Source organism: Schistocerca americana, chromosome 6 (assembly GCF_021461395.2).
Source record: "Schistocerca americana isolate TAMUIC-IGC-003095 chromosome 6, iqSchAmer2.1, whole genome shotgun sequence".
Lineage (NCBI taxonomy): Eukaryota > Metazoa > Arthropoda > Insecta > Orthoptera > Acrididae > Schistocerca > Schistocerca americana.
This window is the reverse complement of record NC_060124.1, coordinates 361768972-361792619: the sequence shown is the minus strand read 5'-3', so window position 1 is coordinate 361792619 and position 23648 is coordinate 361768972. Positions and strand designations below refer to the sequence as shown.

Here is a 23648-nt window from a genome sequence, read left to right as displayed (position 1 = left end):
CAAGTTCCATGCAACCATGCTACCCAAAGCTACTTGGTCATGGAATGAGTTTATTGTCGGTTGATTTGAAAACATATAAACAAAGAATAAATAAAACATAACAAAATTTGTGAGAGATTAAATAAACAGCATATTAGACAGAAGTACCAAATTACTGCAAAGGACTCCCGAAGAGATTAGAAGGAGCATGCCACAAGGAAACCTGTCATCTTACATTCAAAGACTTGGGGTTTACCACCAACTTATCAAAAATGAAACCTGTTAAACATTTCATTTCTTTCAGTACAATGCTTAATGAGTGTTATCTCAGTGTATATCATTTTTCTGTTTAGTGTTCACTGAATGAATGTTGCAGTTTCTTCTGGTTGGGTCAGTATTGTAAACAGCAAATCCTGTAGTGGAATATATGTACAGGGATTGCCTTAGTATTCTGTGACACCTGAACAGTGGCCTACATGAAGTTCATGAATGACACCACAGTTCAGTCCGACTGCCCACTTTGGGATAAGAATATTCTCCGTGAGTGCACAGAACTTCCCCAAAATATAACACCATACAAGATAACAGAGGAAAAGTAAACAGGCTTTTGTGTTTCATTTTCAAAGACAGTGGAAATTATTCTTACTGTAAAGACAGCAGCATTCAGTTTCTGCAGAACATCTTGAATGTGACACTTTCAATAAAGCCTTCCACCTAGCCCCAGTTCTAAGAATTTAAAATGGTCTACTTTGCTGATTGTATGACCAAGTTGGCACAGTAAAATTTTGTTTTTACAAGAGTTCAGTGTCAGAAACTGTATGCATTGCAATTTGTTGCAGTTAAGCATTAACATGTTCTGCAAAAGCCAGACCCTATTAACTACCTTGCTTATATTACACTGCATGTTTTTCATAATAATGCAGATATACTAGGAGGACATTTCCCTCCCTCACACACACACACACACACACACACACACACACACACACACACACTTTTCTGTAATTCCATAAAGTTCCAACTTACACAAAAGTATTGCATGATCTACATAATTAAATGTTTTGTTAAATCAAAGAAAATAACTACTGTCCTCAGCCTAGCTCTTACCACTGCTAGTGCCTCACACACAAAAGAATACATTGCATTTTCTGGGCATACTCCTTTCCAGAAGCCAAACTACAAGTTTGACAGCAAATTGTGTGTACTGATCTGTGGTACTAATCTCTTCTGTACTTTCTCCTCAGATATTTTTGTTAACACTAGCAGCAAAGAAAAATTTCTAAGTTATCTTGTTAATCATTTTATGAAGTGTTTTCACTAATGACAGTTTTAGTCTTTCAGGAAACTAACACATACTTCGGATAGCTAGAATTTCTTCCAAAGTGTTGTCAAATGGTATTGTTTCTCATCAATGAGTGAAACAATTAATTGCAATTAATAAATAGCATTGACCGTCTGACAGAGGTAGCAATCACTATGTCGATGTACATACACACAAATTGTGTCATCAGATCTGGAAAATCTCCTTCTGGTGCATGCACATGATCTTGCTGCACTGATACTTTTGCCATACAAAACATTTTGAAAAGGAAAGTTGATGATCTAATCTCAGGGTGTCTTTGTGTGCAGTTGTTGTTGTTCAGTCTAAAAGCAGAGATGTGTGGCTTGTGATTGGTAAAAATTGTGAACTCTCTGGCTGCCAACTGGGGGAAGGGGGTGAGGGCAAGTACTTGATTGATTCATAAACACAAAGAAAGTCTTGATCGTAAGTGCTCCACTTTTGCTGTGAAGGTGCAAGCTTCTGTGAAAAGAAGGCAAGTGGTTGCCAAGCACCATCAACTAGCTGTTGTAATGCAGCACCAATAGCAGTCTGGCTAGCATCTACCACCAATGCAAGAGGTGCGACCATAGTGGGGTGTGCCAGGACTGTGGTATTTGCTATGCTTTGCTTTGTTGCTTCAGAGCCATGGCTCATCTCGCCTGTTCATTGGCTCAGAGAATTCCCCTTAGCTTTAGGTTCAGAAAGTGCTTTACTTAGTGGTTCTTGCAACTTGGCCAAGCCAGGCTGATGATGCAGGTAAAGATTTAGCAGTCCTAAAAAAGAACATACTTTCCTAATGGTTATATCCTTGAAATTTTCATGATAGCTTCTACTTTGTCTGGAAGCAGTGGTCACCCTGCTGATGAAATCAGATGGCCCAAAAAGTAATCTGTGCTTAACCAAATACACACTTGGAAGTGTTTAATAGCATATTATGTTGTTCTAAGTGTTTAGAGACTTCCACCAAGTGTTGCTGGTGCTGTTTAGCAGTGGTTGGAAGACGAGGATGGCATCTAGGTAGGCTAAACAAAATGACAATCCTTGCAGCATGGAGGCAATAACCGTTTACCAAGACTACGCAGCATTGCATAGACCAAATGTCATGAATAGACACTTGAACAAGCCAAATGGCATGATTATGGATGTTTTCAGGATGTCCTCATCTGCATCAGGAATTTGCTTGAAAGCCTTTGCAAAGTTTAGCACACTAAACCCAGCCACAACACAGAGAGCATATTTATAATCTCTTAACATGGGAACTGGATATCTATTGGGCACTGTCCTTGCATTCAGTGCATGATAATCATCACATGGCTGCCACATGCCATGCTCCTTATGTACGAGGCACAGAGTTCATGACCACAGACTGCTAGAAGGCTGAATAATACCTTCTTTGAGCATACAGTTAAATTCTGCCTTTGCAATAGCCAGACAGTCAGGACCCGATCACCTAGGTCTGCACTGATTTACCTCTCTTGAAGTGCCTGGAGGACGTATTATAGCTGTCAACTGTTCACGTACTCAGCATATTTGCAACTTGCCATCTGGACAAGCTTGGCACTGTGTATCGCTCCACTGCATTGGCATCCGGCACTTGTAAAGCCTGAGATGCTGTTGGCAAGTCTTAGAATTCATCACATCTAGTACCAGATGATAATGCACATGAAGTCTGCTCCAATTATGGGTCCCGTGCAGTCAGCAACGGCAAAATTCAAGGGGAAGGCATGGCGCAGACCCAACTCAAACTCAATAAGTTGACTGCTGTAAGTCACTTTGGATGAATTGTTTCCTGCAGAGAGACAGAATGAAGTCCATTTGATGTACTGTAAGGTACATGGATAAATACACAAGTTTTAACCAATCCAGATGAAATTTTGTCCTGTCATCTGAGACGCCGTGACTGTGATTGGCAATCGGATGTGTCTATGTCCAACTGCCACTGGCATTTGGGTAAGCATAATGTGATGTACACTTTTGCATCTCATCTCCAAACTCCTTTGATATCAGAGAAAAGAAAGTGGCTGCACTGTGCCATTTGGGGCCAAGGAGACAGTGCAGGTACAACTCCACGATCTCTTGCAATAGCATCCCCTGCCACTGCTGGAGCAGTGGCAAGCCAGCAGTTAATTAACTTTTCTAGTCAGAGCTTTGATCATGTCTGCAAGGCAGATGTAAGCTGCATGAGTCACCTTGGATGACATAGCACTGTTGCAAGGCACTGCCACTACATTTATCTATGCCGTCATTATTGGAACTTGTGTCATCTCAGGCAGGTCCATGATGGTGGCTAATGGCATTTCTGTCTGAGACACTATTATAGATTTCACCTGGGCTAGAAGAAAGCTACCACAAAGTACACAGCAAGGTATTAGGTAAAATGCCTGCATCAACTTTAAGGCGTAAGTGCCTGAGATATTGTGATGGTTTTCTGTCATCAATTTCGTCTTGCATTTGGTCTTGTCACATGCACTCTTCTTATGAAGCAGAAATCCTGCAAATTAATTTGACATTATTTTGTCAAGAGAATCTCACTCAGGAGGTGCAGTTATTACATCTTCAACTTCAGCTGCATGATGATTATCGAGCTGGCTGATCAGTAAGGCAAATTCATAGTTATTCTGTCATAATAAAAGCTTGCTTCTGCCTGGGTGAACCATAATGCACAATTAAGTGGCCACAATGGAGGAAATCTCACAGTGAGTTGTGATACTGGAGGTTCTTCAGTGGCCATTGTGTCTTGCTTGTGTGAAAATTCCTTATTCACTCTTAAAAGTTAGTCCTGCTTTTTCTGATTATATAGACTGAACATGTAGGTGTCAGCCAACCAAACAACTGTAACTGAATGTTCAAGATACTCAGCCAATTCTACAAAATATAAACCCCAGTGTAGCACAAAGAAATAACATTTGTTATCTAATAAACAAAGAACAGAGACTTGAGACTAAACCCAGTCTGCTCAAACACTGCACTTGATGTGTGCATTTAAAGTTGGCAGTGTAACAGTTTAATAAAGTGAAAAACGAGAAGTGTGAGGACTAGGAATGGGGTGCAAACCAGTCACAGCCCAGTGGTCACTGTCTGTTATGATGTCGAAGTTCACACATTGTTAGGCTTTGTTTTGTGTGAACATAAGCAATATGTGTTTCTACCACATGCTTATCCTGTCCATGAAGTTGTGGAACAAAAATTAAAAACTTTGGGAATTAGTACAAGAATGGTAGTAAGTAAGGGAGTGTTACTGCAAAAGCTGAAAGATGTAGATGTGAGCTTAATGGTTCTGAACTGCCTCGATCAAATAATATATTTTTAATGACCTCTGGAAAGAAGAAAAAGCAACCTCATTCTGTCACACACTTAGATTCTTTCCAGACTGATGCAATGCACAGGCATGTTTATGCTTACTACAACAGGAAAGAGTATCCTACCATAGTAAAGTTACTAGTGTTGTTAAAAGAAAGTGAAACATAAGCCTATAATGCCTACATCTGTACTAGATTAAATTTCCAAGGAGCAACATCATACTGCAGCCAGGCTGCCACATTGTCACTGTCATTTTAACTCCACTGAGCTACTATGGAGTGATGTGAAGATGTACATAAGGAAAAATTCATTTACAATGACAGAGGTGGAAAGACTGTTCCGTGAAGTTCTTGTGATAGTGGGTGCAGACTCATGGACGAAAAAGGTCAAGCACATAGAAAAATGTATTCAAGCAGCACAGGTATCATCAGTGACAATGAAGAGCTAAAGATCTGTCTTGCTTATGATGATGATGACGATGATGATGGTGGTGGTGGTGGTGGTGGTGGTGGTTTTGCACTGACTGCAGCAACAGTGATGATGGGAAAGTAGATGAAATTGCATCATTGTTGCCATAAATTGGTGAGTGAAAAGCTGTGAATATTGGTTATTTATTGCAACAATGTCATTATAAAACAAAGAATGAGAAGTTACACTTTCAGATGTTGTTTATTTTATAAACTATGTACAATACTGTTTTCAAGTGTCAGTTATTGTCAAATGCTTATTTTCTATACTTCTTTGCTCTGTTATTGAAAGTGTGTGCTTTGTTATGCTTATATCTAGATTTTTATGCATATGTTTACTTTCTCTCATTGACGTAGCAACTCAAAAACGAATTCTTAAATACACTTACTTTTACAAGATGGAACAGAAAACCGTATGGGCTGTTATGTGTATAGAGGTTGCTGTTGCAACATCACTATTGCAGTATAGCCAACCTAACTTGATGTAACATGAACTGTCAAGTGCAATATTTCACTGGTGCAAGCATAGTTAGTTCTAGAGACGAACTGGACTTGCATTCAGGAGGACGACGGTTCAATCCCGCGTCCAGCCATCCTGATTTAGGTTTTCCGTGATTTCCCTAAATCCCTCCAGGCAAATGCCGGGATGGTTCCTTGAAAGGGCACAGCCGACTTCCTCCCCATCCTTCCCTAATCCGATGAGACCAATGACCTCGCTATCTGGGCTCCTCCCCCAAACAACCCAACTCTAGAGACCAGATGACAAGACAGTCCATAATTGTCAAGAAATGTGTGTAGCATTCATCGAATGTTGCACTGCACACAGAGACCAAACCAAAATCCAGTGCCTCTGGCAGCTGGAGCACAAACTCTTCGATAGCTCACATAAACAGAGAAACTAATGGTAACTGACAATCTTGGTAGCTACAGGTATTTAGTTGGATATGTTGCTGATATTGCTTACAACTTTTCTTAACTGTTTTTATAATCTGTCCCATGTACTAAATGTCACACTGGCATGGAATACCATATCCGTCCTGTCTTTGGATGCCTGTCATCTTTAACCAACAACTATCTTTGTTGGTATAGGTGAAATACTGTATATGCCATGTCTCAATAGACCTTACCAGTTTTTGCAGGTACTGAACCAGAATGGGGCAGACAAGTAAGCACTGCCTTTTCTTTTTACTTCTTGGTCTCAATCTGTTCCACATGTATTGTTGCTTATGGCAGCAACACCCACTCAATTTTTTGTCTTAATACCTAATCTTTTGGAAAATTATTTATAATTTTTCTGTAAGGGTCTCCTTGTCTGTATGTAAATTTTAATACACATTGTGGTCCAAGGATCCATGAGCTCTTCTCTCAATAATACACCATGAAAATGCAGCTGACACTTGTTTTCAAGTTCTATAATTAATTTTATATTCATTGGTCAATATATTGTGTGCAAAAGTGGAAATGTCAACTATGATGGACACACACAAATGTACCACTCTATAAATAACACAGAGAAAAATTTCATAAATCGCAAAAACTGATACACTGGCTATGCCATGAGAGTTACTGTCTTACAGCAGTCAGAATACAAGGTTAATTCTTCGATACTTCTAGTCAGCCTCTTTTCAGTGTTGCAAATTATGTTCATTATATGGATCTTGAAATTTTCTTGAGGCACTGAATATGAATTAAGACTAAAAATTTCCATATACTGAATACAGTACAGACTAATATGTCTGACTTTTGATCTTTCAATTTTCAAAATGAATCAAAGATTGAGGCCTGATTTTCACGTATGTGGACTTCAGGAATGAATCTACACCTACATCTACGACGATACTCCACAAGCCACTGAACAATGCGTGGTGCAGGGTAACCTGTAGCACTACTAGTTACTTTCCTTTCCTGTCCCACTTGCAAATAGAGCAAAGGAAAAATGACTCTCTGTGTGCCTCGATATGAGCCCTAATTTCTCACATCTTATCTTTGCAGCCATTACAAGGTAATGTATATTGGTGGCAATGGACTCATTTGACAGTCAGCTTCAAATGCCAGTTCTCTAAATTTTCTCAATAGTGTTTCTTGAAAGGAATGTTGCCTTCCCTCCAGGGATTGCCATTCGAGTTCCTGAAGCAATTCCATAATACTTACATGTTGTCTGAACCTCCTGGTAACAAATCTAGCAGCCTGCCTCTGAATTGTTTCAATATCTTTCTTCAATCTGACTTGGTATGTATAACAAACACTTGATCAGTACTCCAGAATAAGTTGCACCAGCATCCTATATGCAATGTACTTTACAGGTGAACTGCTTCTCTTCCCTACTACAGTTCTCACATGCTCATTCCATTTCATATTGCTTTGCAGAGTTATGCCCAGATATTTAAACAACAAGAGTGTGTCAAGCAGGACACTAGTAATACTGTATCTGAACATTACAGGGTTGATCATCCACATTAACCTACATTTTTCCACATTTAGAGCTAGTTCCACTCATCACACCAAATGGAAATTTTGCCCCAGTCACCTTATATCTTCTTACATTCACTCAATTTCGACACCTTACTGTGACCAAGGCATCATCAGCAAACATCCGCAGGATGCTGCTCACCATGTCTGCCATATGATTTATATATAGAGAGAACAACAGTGGTCCTATCATACTTCTCTAGGGCACTCCAGATGATACCCTTGCCTCTGATGAAGCCTCGCCACTGAGGGGCAAGACACTCGGTTCTATTACTTAAGAAGTATTCAAGCCACTCACATATCTGTGAACTTATTCCGTATGCTCTTAGCTTCATTAACAGCCTGCAATGGGGCACCATGTCAAATGTTTTCCAGAAATCTAGAAATAAAGAATCTGCCTGTCACCCTCCGTCCATTGTTCACAGTATATCACGTGAGAAAAGTGCAAGCTGAGTTTCGCACAGGTGATGCTTTTTAAAACCATGCTGATTCATGGACACAAGCTTCTTAGTTTCAAGAAAGTTTATTATATTCAAACTGAAAATGTGTTCAAGGAATCTGCAGTAAACAGAAATGAGAGATATTGGTCTTTAATTTTGTGGGTCCGTTCTTTTATCCTTATTATATACTGAAATCATCTGCAAATTCTTCCCAGTCATTTGGGACTTTGTGCTGGCAAGAGATTCACGATACATGCAGGATAAGTAAGGGGCCAATGCTGTAGAGTACTGTTTGTAAAATCAAACTGGGGTTGCATCCAGGCTTGGTGGTAATGCACTGAAAGCTGGGACAACAGAAGTAAATACAACCTACCCAGACAAAGTATATAATTCAGGATGAAACAGTAACAAAACATAAAAACAAAGTACCAGACACAGAATTTATGTTTGATCATTAGACATGTTTCATCTGTACAAAATACATGTGTCATTTGCTGTAGCACAAGTAACATGAATATCTTACCCCAAGTAGCCCCTGGCATATATAGAATGGCTGGCAGTTGGGAGCAGTGGGGTGAAAATCCCCATTCAGTCATCCTGTCATTTGACCAAATCCTTTGATGCCAAAGCACGAACAGTCTTACAATGCTTTTCTATGAAGGCTGCGTTGTCAACAGAAAGTCAATGCATAATTCCTTCCCATTCTAATCTCTGATTTAACCTACCTTCAGTCTCCCTATGCACCTCTATCACAGATCATCCATTACATGATATCTCAATGTCATTCAAATAACTCAGAAGACCACAAATGTTCTTTTACTTTCTGTTACATAGAGTTGTTGCAAGTGCTTAGTTGCATCACTGGTTTTTATGTATTAAATCTGTACATCTGAGGTAAAAACACATTAAAATTTCTTGACATTTTCTTGAATTTTTTGACTTGTTTGTCAATTTCTCTGATTTATGAAAACCAACATAATAGTCACTCAGCTTACATATTCCAAGACTCAGTCCCTTCATGTATGATTTCTTGAATTATTGTTTTTGCTATAACCTAGTAGATGACACAAATATCAATTTTCATTCCTTGATTCAAATAATTGACACTTGAATGAACAATACAGATACAGAAATGACTCAAAACATTACTTATCTTTCAGAAAGTGCCCTTCTTCTAGATAACTAATACAGAACACACATATACCTCCACAGTTACAGCGTTGCAGCTGACTACATTGTACTGTGACTGCATTTTGACTGTTGAGTAACAGTCCTGATACAATGTAGTTGTCTGGGACAATGTTGTTGTGGTGGTGGTGGTGGTGGTGGTGGTGGTGGTGGTGTGTGTGTGTGTGTGTATTCTGTTAGCTCTGTAAATGTACATCTTCCAAAAGCTCAGCAACATTTTCAGTCTTGTTTAAATGCCTACAAGTCACTCAATACCCCAATTGTGTGAGTTGTTACTTTTACACCTCACATTATTTATATTCCACTAAAAACTTTCAGTTACTTTATTTCATTTTAAAAATGGTTGTTCCAACAGTATAGCAAAATATAAGTTGCTCACTTCAATACTTTTAACAAAATTTTTGATATCATATAACAGTTATTGTATTAAAAATATAAGAGAAAAAGGCAGCTCAGATCACTATAGTTAACACATAAATAAATAATGTGATCTGGACTGCCTTTTTCATTATACTATTTAATCAAAATATATTACCACAGCAGTGCCATATACTCCTCGCTGTTGAGTGGATTGCAGAGAACATGGCCATAAGGAAGGGTGTGTGGCTTTTCTAACCACAGGATTAGTGTGTCACTTGTGCCAAGACTTACGACAACATCATTTTTAGTTTGTCGCATTCCTGTAAATAAAAATAAACCTTAAAAACATAATAAGTATTTTGAAAAAAAATGGTGAGTTTTTAAAGAGTATAAATCTTTCTGACAGAATAAAACTGTGTTCCAGGCAGAGGCTCAAACCTGAATCTTTGTATTTTTACTGCCTTCAATTGTGAAAGGCAAATATTATTCAAGTCTCAGTCTTAGATATAGTTTTAAACACAAAAATACATTCATAGAAATTTGCCTACACCAAGGAACAAAATGGAAACACAGGGGAAAAAATTCTCTTTTATTAGGAAAGAATTTTAATCTCCACAATAATAGTACACAGAAATTGCTTTAGTTAACAGAGAAGTAGAATGTAATGTGCTTGCAGGTGGTTTAAGGTCATAATTTGTGAGGTGACACTGACTAATTGTTGAAATACCATTTCTCATGTAATCTTTGTTACAGTCTACATGTAAATTACTCAGTTATAGATGTAGTTATCTTTGTCAAGAATGTTATTTGAAGAAGTGGTACACATACAAAAAATTGTAATTGTCTCACTCTACGGTACACCAGGAACTCATTAAAAAACTTTCACAGACAAACTCAATGCACTAATATCATTAGTTTCAAGATACACACATCACAAAGCTTTCATAACCGGTGACATTACCATAAACATAAGGGAAAAAGAGAGAATGTATCTTACAATAAATTCATTTAATCTCTACTGCACCCATGAACAACCCACAAGGCAAGAATATTGCTTAGGCATAGCAACCAATGAGCATAGATAGTATGTAGAATGTAGGGTGATTAAATTAGGAATATCATAAAGGACCATGTCTAAATATACGAGTGCCATTCTCTGAATGTACCAAAAGTTTTCTAAAGTATAGAATACTAAATAAAAGTAAAACTGAAAATGTTGTAAGGGAAGTACAATTAGTGGACTTTTTCTGTAAACTGACCACTGAAAAAACTATTGATGATTGCATCACTTTGTTTCTCAACATTTTTCAATGCACGCTAAATAGCAACTGTCCAAACACCTGCAAGAAAAATATTAATGACACTAAATGTGACCACAAAATACTAAAATATGGTATAATTTGAGACTGAATAAAATAAGAATGCTATTTCTTATAGCTAAAGACAGCTCTATTAAAAGGGGTGAAGTTAATACACAAAACTCAAACAAGTTTACAAAATTGATATTAAAACAGCCAAATGTGAAGCAAATGACAGCTACATTTTGAATTCTAGAAACAGTAGCACAGCAGTGTGGAATGTCACTAAACGGTGAAATAAACCAATGTAAAAAAGGCAATACCATTCCCATAGGCTCAAATGCATTAAATTAATACTTTGTAACTGTACAGGCTGTCGCCATTCAAGCTGCAACAACAGCTCAGTTTCTGAGACACTTCTACCCCAAGAAAAAAAATATAAATACATTACTGTGGTCTAAAATTACACCACATAATATTAGCAAAGCAAATAACAAGCTTGGAAATTCTTTCCAACAGTGGACTATTATGGAATGAGCAATTTCGTCATAAAGAACATCACAAATGAAATTAAAATGCTGTTGCTTTATCGAGCCATCAGAATTGTGGCAGATGGTACTTTCCCTCAAGCACTTAAAATAACTGCTATCTGCTGGTGTTTCAGGAAGGAGAAAGACACCTCTCTAGTAAGTATAGACTAATCTCAATTCTCCAATTGTACCAAAAAAGAATAGGAAGCTCTTTATACAAAAATAAATATGCAACAATTTTGAAAATGATGGGTTACTGATAGCAAACCAACTTGGCTTTAGACCAAATCTGTCAACAGTAAAAGCAGTAGGATATCGGTTCCATATTATGTTTGATAGTCTTGTTAAGTGATGAGCTACTTATACTATGTTTCACCTACAGACTTTGGCAAAGCCCTGGATTAGATGTCACATGAACCTATATCAATAAAATTACCTCACTATGTCATAAGAGATACATCATTAAGCATATTTAGAACCAAGAACAGTTATTGAAAATAAAATAAATGACTTCTCAAATCACATAGTATGTGAAAATGTGCTGCATGCTGACGACATCACACAGATAGTGATAGCGACAGCTGAAAACTTACAAAATGTTCAAAATTACAACAGAGAAATAACTGAGATGACAAATCTGGGTTCTGGTCAACCAGTTGTCCATTAAGAAACATAAACAGAAGAACTTTACCTCAGTCTCAGAGTAATGAACACTGACAGTAAGAATGTGAAATTACTTGGACTGGATCAATAAAAAAACTGTTGTGGGATGCACATAAATTACTTAAGCAGCAAACTAGCAAAGAGTATATTTTTGTTGCCAATACATAAATTAAGACAATATGTCAGTAACAGTCTGCTACTGTACTCTTATTATGTGTTCTTTCACTCATATCTGTAATATGAAATACTGTTGCGGGGAAATGCATTAGATTCGAATTACAGTGTATTCTAGTTTTGTCTCCAAGGAAGATTTGCAGAAGTCATTTCAGATCACTTAACATTATGATAGTCCCCAACTTTTAGTTCTATAGGTCTCCAATTTGTGCCAAAGAAAATTAAAACAAACTAAGACAAGAAATAATGTTCTTTTGCACAATACAAGAAATAGTCACATGACAGATTTACCATACCCAACACTTTCTCACATACATAGTAGCCATATACATATGAGACTAAAATTCTGTAACACATTGCTAAATTGATTCCCTTACACAAGTTTAAAAAAGTTTTGGAGACTTTATTAAAAGAGCAAGAATTTTACAAGTTGGTGAATTCATGGATAGTGTTTTTCATGAATAGTGCTTTGAGTAGCTGTACTTTTCAGTAAAATCATATCTAAATAATCATACAATTAAAATTAGAACTGTGCATTTATCCACCAGTAAATAAGTATATTAGTATTATTGCTTAAAGAAGCCATAAGTAATTGTAAATGTAGGTTATTAATATGTAAATGCAAGTAATTGATATACAATTTTAATCATGCATTTATACATAATGTGTAAACAAGTACTCCAGTACCTACACATAGACATTAACAAGTGTACCAGTAATCGGCATTGTACTCTACTTATACATGCTTTTATTTTCTGATAAAGCTATTGTATTAACTGTACTTTACAGGCTGGCAAGGCCAATTGTATCAAAATGCACTGTACAGCTGATAATAAACATTCTAAAATGTTAAAAGTAAAACCACAATAACTTATTTTTTTTTTTTTTTTTTTTTTTTTTTTTTGTATATTGAATCCTTAAGTGGCACATTAGGAATGGTCAGGTAAGGAAAACGAAAAGCATGTTGTCCATCAACAAAAAGCAAATCTTATTGTCTACAGGAATTATTTAGTTACTTTCATGTTCCATAGACCATTCATTTCCAAATTGCTCTTTGTCAGACTTTTGGCATCATTGGGTAAGGGATTAAAATTTTTGGTAGCAGCAGGGTGCACATCTTTCTGTGCAACAGACAATCTTAATGTGGAATAAGGAGTGTCATTTTTCTTCTGGTACTGTAATTATGTACGTCGTTGTTCCATTAGAGTTGTAGAGGGTTAGTTACAACAAACTTTATGAGAAATAAATATACTGTAAGCAGCAGTCAAAATGCCTAACTCCTAAAAAGAGTGTCTACAAGATGATTGTGGATGGGGACCACATATTATTGTTACAGCACATTTTTGAGCAATGATAACTTTCTTTCCTAAGTGTGAGTTGCCACAAATTATTCCATATGACATTACTGAATGAACATATGGGATGTGTGTTAATTTACTGATTTGTCTTTCCCCAAGATTTGCAATGATTTCAAGTGTCACATTTTTCATTGATGTAGTACCTTTGGTGTGCAGAAGGTGTTAATATGTTTTGCCTTTCTGAAATTGCAAAATTCTTCTCTTGTCCTGTGCATGTTTGGATTGATCACAATACAACTGAAGACTAGAAATAAAAAAAATCCTCTAAATGCCATAATCATAAATTGGGGAACATGATTTTTAAGACTACGAGGTAATTAATAGTCATAATTTCAGTGTAATGTATTTTATTTGAAAGTTAAGCATAACATGGATCTAGTTTCCAAATCAACTTATGAACATTATATTGTAATATAATGAAAAACTTACTGAAAGTGGACATTCAACAAAAGGCTCTAAGTTCCACAGTTCAGTACTCAGCACAAAGATAGTAAAGAGAACAAATGAATGAAACAAAAGCTTTCTTGTTCATAAACAAAAAATTCACCACATAACGCTTTTGTAAAACCATTTGAGTCATCATGCATCTCGTGTAGCATCATATCAGTCTAATCTTTCTTCTTTTCTTGAGATACATGGCTTTTAACACCTAGGGCACATAGTTGATTCTTCTTGAAGTCCTGTGCTTGTAAACATTTTTTGAATAGTGATATCTTTCCAGCCTCATTTCATGGGGCTTATGTTTGCCCAATCACAGCCACTATACTTTGGAAATGTTTAGTTTTGTTGTTTTTGTATTACAATTTGCCACTTTCTTGAAATCTAAGATGTCAGATACATTCATGTTACTGTTGATAAATGGATTTATTTGTGTAAATTCCTTTACATCATCTGGAACAATACACCTGGTAATTTTCTTTTCTGAATAACAGTGAAATCCCTGTCACAACTTAAATGGAGTGATCTGATATGAGGAACTTGTGGTTTATTTTTTCAAAAACATCTGTTATAACTAGGTACATCCAAAATCATGTGCACATCATTATTATCAGCTATATGGACACTGAAGTTGTAAATGAAAGTTGTGTGAGGTAAAACAGTGAACTATGAGTCAAAGTTGGAATGAACAGCACTTGCAAATCAATGAATTCTGTACAGATAACAATGCTAGGCTTCTAGGATTAATTTTGGTCATACTTCACCATATCTGTAGTATCTCCACCAGTGCACATCACAATGGAGGCAGATGAGCTGGTGCACATAGCACAGCAGAATAGTGTGGAAATCTGCCATGGAGAACGTACATGACACATAGTACGGATAGATACACTGGCTGTTTACCTTGCGGACAGTAAGCCAGGCAGGGCAGTTCTAATGCTAAGTTCAACGACCGTAGACCTAGACTTGTGCTTTATATTGAGTGTTGTTGCTGAGTGCTCTATCATCAACCTGGTGCAGCCATGTGCAGGGTTTATCCCCGTGTCTCTATGTGGTTTCAGAAATTTCTGCTTCTCTCAGATTAACTCGCACAGCAAGTTTTTATTTTATCTAATGCAGTTCTGTTCCCCATCATTATTGAGCCACTGTTGGCCCATGAAGTACCTGCACCAACAGTGTGGTGTAGCTCCATTGTCATGCTTTTGCCGGTACCAAAGTGCCAAAGTGGCAATGAAGGACATTCTTACATGCAATGAAGGACATTCTTACACATGAGAAACCCCTATTTTTTGTTTCCATTTTACCATTGTTAATTTTGGGCCACCATGGACCCAGCATTTCTGCAATTCAGGCAGGAATAGTTGCACCCACACAAGGAACAGCAACAGGAGCAGATGCAGGTGCTGATGAACCAGAGTGTGAATTTGGTTTGCACTCTTGCCAATGGAACATTAGGTGCCTTTTGTGCATTCTTCTTCCCTGTCCCTGATGCTGTTTATCAGCTTCAATCAGTCTACAGAGATGTGGGAGAATTACCTGGACCAGTTCTTGCTGTACTGCCAGTAACACCACTTTTCAGTTGTGCAGCCACTTGGGTTCATTTGAAGCTGTTCAAAATTAAAGAACTACATTCACCTTGAGAAGCTCCCCTTTCTCATTTGCTAATGCAGTATTTCAGACATCAAACCAATGTGGCGGTAGAACAGCCGCAGTTTAACCCGAATATGCGGCCTGGATCACAGCAAACCATGAGTCAGCCATCAGACACCCGTGCGTTTTCTCTGGATTCTGGGACCATCCCCTATGTTCAATATGGGTCACTCCAGTGTATTTTGCTGACAATGGTTGTGGAGCAGCAGCCAGTAGAATGTCAAGCAGACATTGGAGCAACAGTCAGCCACATTAACTTAGATACTTACAGCCTTTTGGAGTGCCAAGAGTAGCAATGACTGCTATGTCAGGTTGTGCCTTATAGTGAACTGAGTCTTCCTCTGTGGGGACAATTCTCCATCTCTATGCATTATAAAAAAATTCAGGATAGCAACTTATATTGTTAATGGCATCACTATTGGTGTAAAATACACACATCAAAAAAAGTTTTGCATCATCCTGGTTCCCAAACTCCTGAAGACAGATGTTGACTGTGGATATTGTATCACAGACACAGTCTCTTTCACTGTTCAGAGATGTCACTAAACCCACCTAAAGATGTAAACAACCATACATGAGCAGCGCCTATTAGATGGAGGGGGTCTGACAGCCAGTCAGTTCCAGTCATTACACCAGGAAGGAGGTACACGGCTCATGTTGTCTGTAGTTCAATCATGCCTAGATGGCCAATACTGAGGTTCGATCACGTCTGCATTGTTACTTTCTGCCTTGAAGGGCTCTCAACAAGGGAAGTGTTCAGGCATCTCAGAGTGAACCAAAGCGATGTTGTTCAGATATGGAGAAAATACAGAGAGACAGGAAGTGTCAATGACATGCCTCGCTCAGGCCACCCAAGGGCTACTACTGCAGTGGATGACCACTACCTACGGATTATGGCTCGGGGGAACCCCGACAGCAATGCCACCATGTCGAATAATGCTTTCTGTGCAGTCACAGGACATCATGCTACAACTCAAACTGTGTGCAATATGCTGCATAATGTGCAACTTCACTCGTGACGTCCATGGCGAGGTCCATCTTTGCAACCATGACACTATGCAATGCAGTACAGATGGGCTCAACAACATGCTGAATGGACCATTCAGGACTGATATCACATTCTCCTCACCGATGTGTGTCGCATATGCCTCCAACCAGACAATCGTCAGAGACGTGTTTGGAGGCAACCCATTCAGGCTGAACAACTTAGACACACTGTCCAGTGAGTGCAGCAAGGTGGAGGTTCCCTGCTGTTATGGGTTGGCATTACATGGGGCCGACGTATGCTGTTGGTGGTCATGGAAGGTGCCGTAACAGCTGTACGATATGCGAATGCCATCCTCCGACCAAAAGTGCAACCATATCGGCAGCATATTGGCGAGGCATTCATCTTCATGGGTGACAATTCATGCACCCATCGTGCACATCTTGTGAATGACTTCCTTAAAGGATAATGACATCGCTCGACCAGAGTGGCCAGCATGTTCTCCAGACATGAACCCTATCGAACACGCCTGGGGTAGATTGAAAAGGGCTGTTTATGGATGATGTGACCCCACCAACCACTCTGAGGGATATACACTGAATCGCCTTTGAGTGGGACAATCTGTACCAACAGTGCCTTGATGAACTTGTGGATAGTATGCCAAGACGAATAAAGGCATGGATCAATGCAATAGGACATGCTACTTGGTATTAGAGGTACTGGTGTGTACAGAAATCTGAACCACCACCTCTGGAGGTGGTACAACATGCAATGTGTGGCATTCATGTGCAATAAAAAGGGTAGAAATGATGTTTATGTTGATATCTATTTCAATTTTCTGCACAGGTTCCACAACTCTCAGAACTGAGGTGATTCAAAACTTTTTTTGATGTGTGTATTTTTAGGCTCAACATCTTCTTTGTTTTTGGCTTCCAGATAGTCGACAAAGTGCATTTAGTTCCTCAGTCCAGCATCAGCAGTACCTAAATGTTGCATCCTATTTCATTGAGTCAATGTGCCACCCCTTTGATAGTGATACAGAAGCCCAAGAGTGCCATGTGCCTTTGTGGAAATTTTAAACAGACGGTCAATGTGCATTGTGCCACGGATTCTGTGGCTAGTAGAGCTGTTGGCAAAGATGTTGGGGGAACCAGTATTTCTCACCTACCTGCAGTTTCCATTGCACACAGTCTTTGGGTCTTCCTCTGTAGTCAACCCCTTTGGCTATATCAATTTAATTGATTGCCTTTTGGAATCTTGTCCATGCTGGTAATTTGTCAACAGCATTTGGAACACCTGATTCAGGGCATTCTCTGTTTCAGCAATGATCTTGGTGTCATCTGGGTAATGGGCTCCGCAAGAAAGGAGCATTTATGAAACATTCATTGGTTTTACACAGCCTTGTGGAGAATGGCCTTCATTGAAAGCTGGGAAAGTATAGATTTTTTTCTCCAAGGATGCATTTTTTGGGATATGTGCTTAAAAAAGACGGCCTCATCTCTATGGACAACCACATCAAAGCAACATCAAATAGCCACTGCCCAAGAACCTCTTTATGCTGGTGAACCTTTACCCTGGCCTGTGATGTGTCCCATTACGGCATTGCTAGATCAGAATCTAGATGGCATCAAACAGCCCATCACTCATGCATCAAAGATGATTTCCACTGCACAACATGTTTGGGGTTAAAAAGTTTCAATTTTCTTGTATGGGATGAGGTTCCTGCTTATCACTGACCACAAGCTGCAGGTTTTCTTATTTGGCTCTCATTTTAAATTGCCTGATAAGATTGCCCACTAATTTCAGAAGTGGGCCCCCTTTGTCAGTAACTGTTGCTACGACATTCATTACTGCTCCACTGTCCATCATGACAATGGTGATCTGCTATTGCAGCAGCTGGTGGGGCCTGATCTGGAGCCTGATAGTCAGGAGGCTCTCGTGTTTGCTTTGGATGATGCCTTGCAGCAAATTCTGTCAGATTTTCCACTGACAGCATAAGAGGTTGTGACTGCCATGGCTGCTGATCTGCTTTTCTGGAAAATTATTTCAGGGTCCAGATACATTGGCCAGAGCGTGACAGTTTTCAAATTGGATGGTCCCGGAGCTCCCTTGAGAATGAGTGGTTGTTGGTGGTTGATGCACTGTCCAGTTTCCCATACATAGACATCTGTCCTCCAAATTGTCAGCTATCAGTTTTCATGCGTTTTCAGTTATTTTTGCCATTGAGGGATCTGAAAGAACCCTCATGTCTGATAATGATACAAAATTTGTGTTACAGGAATTTGAAGACTTCTGCATTTGCAGTGCTATCTGGCATCTGACTACCACCACATTACACCTGCCTTCTAACTTGGAGGGAGAGCGCTTTGTGTATATGAAGAAGACCATGTCTGCCTCATTCTGTGATGATGTGGTGCATCAAGAGGTGCAATCCAGTGGATCATTTGTGAGGCACCAGCCATGGATCTCCTGGATTTGCTGCAATCTGAGTCGCATTCCATATACCACCATGCTCTGCAATGTTTTCTTCTGCAGCTAATGTTTAGGCCTGGTCCTTTGACCAGCAGCAGCAATGGCTGCCAAGTGTCATGGTGGGTCACAAAGGTTGACAGCTGCTTATGGGGAATTTCAGCGCAGGGAGCAGCCTACCCATCATACAAACAAGTTGTGCCCACATCTTGTTGGGTTATCAATCCTATGGTCTTCTGGTCAGGCAAATGGCACATGTTGTCATTGTGTTGTTCCAAGGACATGAATTCCACTAGCAGCAGCGTGCCTCCCCATGATAAAAATGTCATGTAATGTAAAACTCTAATTTATTTTCATTGTTATATATTGAAAACTGTTCAGCAGTTGTAAATCATTGTTGGTCTTGATGGCTTTGAACATTTAATGTACATTATGATGGAGACTGAGACATTCTTTATAAGTTTTGTATCCACTTTAGTGATTATGGAAAAGTTCGTTCATGTTGTGTGGCACATGTTGTCATTGTGTTGTTCCAAGGACATGAATTCCACTAGCAGTAGCATGCCTCCCCACGATAAAAATGTCATGTAATGTAAAACTCTAATTTATTTTCATTGTTATATTAAAAACTGTTCAGCAGTTGTAAATCATTGTTGGTCTTGATGGCTTTGAACATTTAATGTACATTAAGATAGAGACTGAGACATTCTTTTTCAGTTTTGCATCCACTTTAGTGATTTTGGTCTCATGGAAAAGTTCGTTCATGTTGTGCCATTTGATTTTCTATTCCTTCACTGAATTTTCTGTGTTGCATTTTAGTACCCCTTATCTCCTTGTATGTCGTAAGGCATTTTTTTCCCTTTCTTCCAGTTAGTACCTAGATTTCCTTCTGAATTAATGAAAATATTTTAGCAAATGTTCCTCTGAAAATTTACATTGCATCACCTTGCTCATCTGCAGCAGTGTAATGAATAGTTGCTTGTCTCCTGCTCTGTGTAGAGTCATCATTGGTACCATGACATCAGCCATATCAAGCTACTCCCTTGTTTTTCAATACCTGCTACATTATAAACATCTTTAAACAGCACAACTTTGAGTTCATAGTTAAAGTTCTTGCATTTATACTTGATGTAAACTGACTCTGAAAAGCAAGAAGGAGAACACTGTGCACTATATCTGATTTGTTTTTTCTTTTCACAATCAACATAAGTTACTGGGATGTTATTGGTGCTTTCAAGCTAAAAGATTAAACAGTTTGTCCAGATATGATTAGATTATTGATCAGTAATGAGACTATTTCCTGTGCTGGGCAGGATTTTGCAGGAATGCACTTATTACTTGAACTTATGTATTCATTCCCTCCATTTTTCAACTTTTCTTCTCACTGCAGCCACAGTATCTTCTCCTTTAATTCATCATTTCTTCCCACTTAAAATGTTACAAACATCTGTTACCATCACCATTTTATTTAACTATGAAGAGTAAGTGTGGAGGACATAGTACCTTTCACATGTTAACAGCAGAAGCTGTTAAGCTGTATGTCATCTGTTGATTGAATTTGGTACTGCATATTCATTCATGGCAGTTCAAGACTTTTATACATTACTGGGCTTGGCATGTAGATCCCATAATACACAAAACTTCAAAATTCCTTATTATGGCACTTGTTGTTGTTGTTGTTGTTGTTGTTGTGGTCTTCAGTCCTGAGACTGGTTTGATGCAGCTCTCCATGCTACTCTATCCTGTGCAAGCTTTTTCATCTCCCAGTACCTACTGCAACCTACATCCTTCTGAATCTGCTTAGTGTATTCATCTCTTGGTCTCCCTCTACGATTTTTACCCTCCACGCTGCCCTCCAATACTAAATTGGTGATCCCTTGATGCCTCAGAACATGTCCTACCAACCGATCCCTTCTTCTGGTCAAGTTGTGCCACAAACTTCTCTTCTCCCCAATCCTATTCAATACTTCCTCATTAGTTATGTGATCTACCCATCTAATCTTCAGCATTCTTCTGTAGCACCACATTTTGAAAGCTTCTATTCTCTTCTTGTCCAAACTATTTATCGTCCATGTTTCACTTCCATACATGGCTACACTCCATACGAATACTTTCAGAAATGACTTCCTGACACTTAAATCAATACTGGATGTTAACAAATTTCTCTTCTTCAGAAACGCTTTCCTTGCCATTGCCAGCCTACATTTTATATCCTCTCTACTTCGACCATCATCAGTTATTTTGCTCCCCAAATAGCAAAACTCCTTTACTACTTTAAGTGCCTCATTTCCTAATCTAATTCCCTCAGCATCACCCGACTTAATTAGACTACATTCCATTATCCTTGTTTTGCTTTTGTTGATGTTCATCTTATATCCTCCTTTCAAGACACTGTCCATTCCATTCAACTGCTCTTCCAAGTCCTTTGCTGTCTCTGACAGAATTACAATGTCATCGGCGAACCTCAAAGTTTTTATTTCTTCTCCATGAATTTTAATACCTACTCCGAATTTTTCTTTTGTTTCCTTTACTGCTTGCTCAATATACAGATTGAACAACATCGGGGAGAGGCTACAACCCTGTCTTACTCCCTTCCCAACCACTGCTTCCCTTTCATGTCCCTCGACCCTTATAACTGCCATCTGGTTTCTGTACAAATTGTAAATAGCCTTTCGCTCCCTGTATTTTACCCCTGCCACCTTTAGAATTTGAAAGAGAGTATTCCAGTCAACATTGTCAAAAGCTTTCTCTAAGTCTACAAATGCTAGAAACGTAGGTTTGCCTTTCCTTAATCTTTCTTCTAAGATAAGTCGTAAGGTCAGTATTGCTTCACGTGTTCCAGAGTTTCTACGGAATCCAAACTGATCTTCCCCGAGGTTGGCTTCTACTAGTTTTTCCATTCGTCTGTAAAGAATTCGTGTTAGTATTTTGCAGCTGTGACTTATTAAGCTGATAGTTCGGTAATTTTCACATCTGTCAACACCTGCTTTCTTTGGGATTGGAATTATTATATTCTTCTTGAAGTCTGAGGGTATTTCGCCTGTTTCGTACATCTTGCTCACCAGATGGTAGAGTTTTGTCAGGACTGGCTCTCCCACGGCCGTCAGTAGTTCCAATGGAATATTGTCTACTCCGGGGGCCTTGTTTCGACTCAGGTCTTTCAGTGCTCTGTCAAACTCTTCACGCAGTATCATATCTCCCATTTCATCTTCATCTACATCCTCTTCCATTTCCGTAATATTGTCCTCAAGTACATTGCCCTTGTATAGACCCTCTATATACTCCTTCCACCTTTCTGCTTTCCCTTCTTTGCTTAGAACTGGGTTTCCATCTGAACTCTTGATATTCATACAAGTCGTTCTCTTATCTCCAAAGGTCTCTTTAATTTTCCTGTAGGCGGTGTCTATCTTACCCCTAGTGAGATAGGCCTCTACATCCTTACATTTGTCCTCTAGCCATCCCTGCTTAGCCATTTTGCACTTCCTGTCGATCTCATTTTTGAGACGTTTGTATTCCTTTTTGCCTGTTTCACTTACTGCATTTTTATATTTTCTCCTTTCATCAATTAAATTCAATATTTCTTCTGTTACCCAAGGATTTCTACTAGCCCTCGTCTTTTTACCTACTTGATCCTCTGCTGCCTTCACTACTTCATCCCTCAAAGCTACCCATTCTTCTTCTACTGTATTTATTTCCCCCATTCCTGTCAATTGCTCCCTTATGCTCTCCCTGAATCTCTGTACAACCTCTGGTTCTTTTAGTTTATCCAGGTCCCATCTCCTTAAATTCCCACCTTTTTGCAGTTTCTTCAGTTTTAATCTACAGGTCATAACCAATAGATTGTGGTCAGAGTCCACATCTGCCCCTGGAAATGTCTTACAATTTAAAACCTGGTTCCTAAATCTCTGTCTTACCATTATATAATCTATCTGATACCTTTTAGTATCTCCAGGGTTCTTCCATGTATACAACCTTCTTTCATGATTCTTAAACCAAGTGTTAGTTATGATTATGTTGTGCTCTGTGCAAAATTCTACCAGGCGGCTTCCTCTTTCATTTCTGTCCCCCAATCCATATTCACCTACTATGTTTCCTTCTCTCCCTTTTCCTACACTCGAATTCCAGTCACCCATGACTATTAAATTTTCGTCTCCCTTCACAATCTGAATAATTTCTTTTATTTCATCATACATTTCTTCAATTTCTTCGTCATCTGCAGAGCTAGTTGGCATATAAACTTGTACTACTGTAGTAGGTGTGGGCTTCGTATCTATCTTGGCCACAATAATGCGTTCACTATGCTGTTTGTAGTAGCTTACCTGCATTCCTATTTTCCTATTCATTATTAAACCTACTCCTGCATTACCCCTATTTGATTTTGTGTTTATAACCCTGTAGTCACCTGACCAGAAGTCTTGTTCCTCCTGCCACCGAACTTCACTAATTCCCACTATATCTAACTTCAACCTATCCATTTCCCTTTTTAAATTTTCTAACCTACCTGCCCGATTAAGGGATCTGACATTCCACGCTCCGATCCGTAGAACGCCAGTTTTCTT

General features: G+C 38.7%; 1 protein-coding gene across 2 annotated transcripts in view; it reads right to left on the bottom strand.

Moving 5' to 3' along the window:
* Positions 1–23648, bottom strand: part of LOC124619886 (xylulose kinase-like) — a 148295-nt gene that overhangs the window by 34031 nt on the left and 90616 nt on the right. For both annotated transcript variants that reach the window (XM_047146514.1, XM_047146515.1), the window contains exon 8: positions 9700–9844. In XM_047146514.1, the coding sequence (XP_047002470.1) occupies positions 9700–9844 (145 nt within the window). The remainder of the gene's footprint in view (positions 1–9699; positions 9845–23648) is intronic.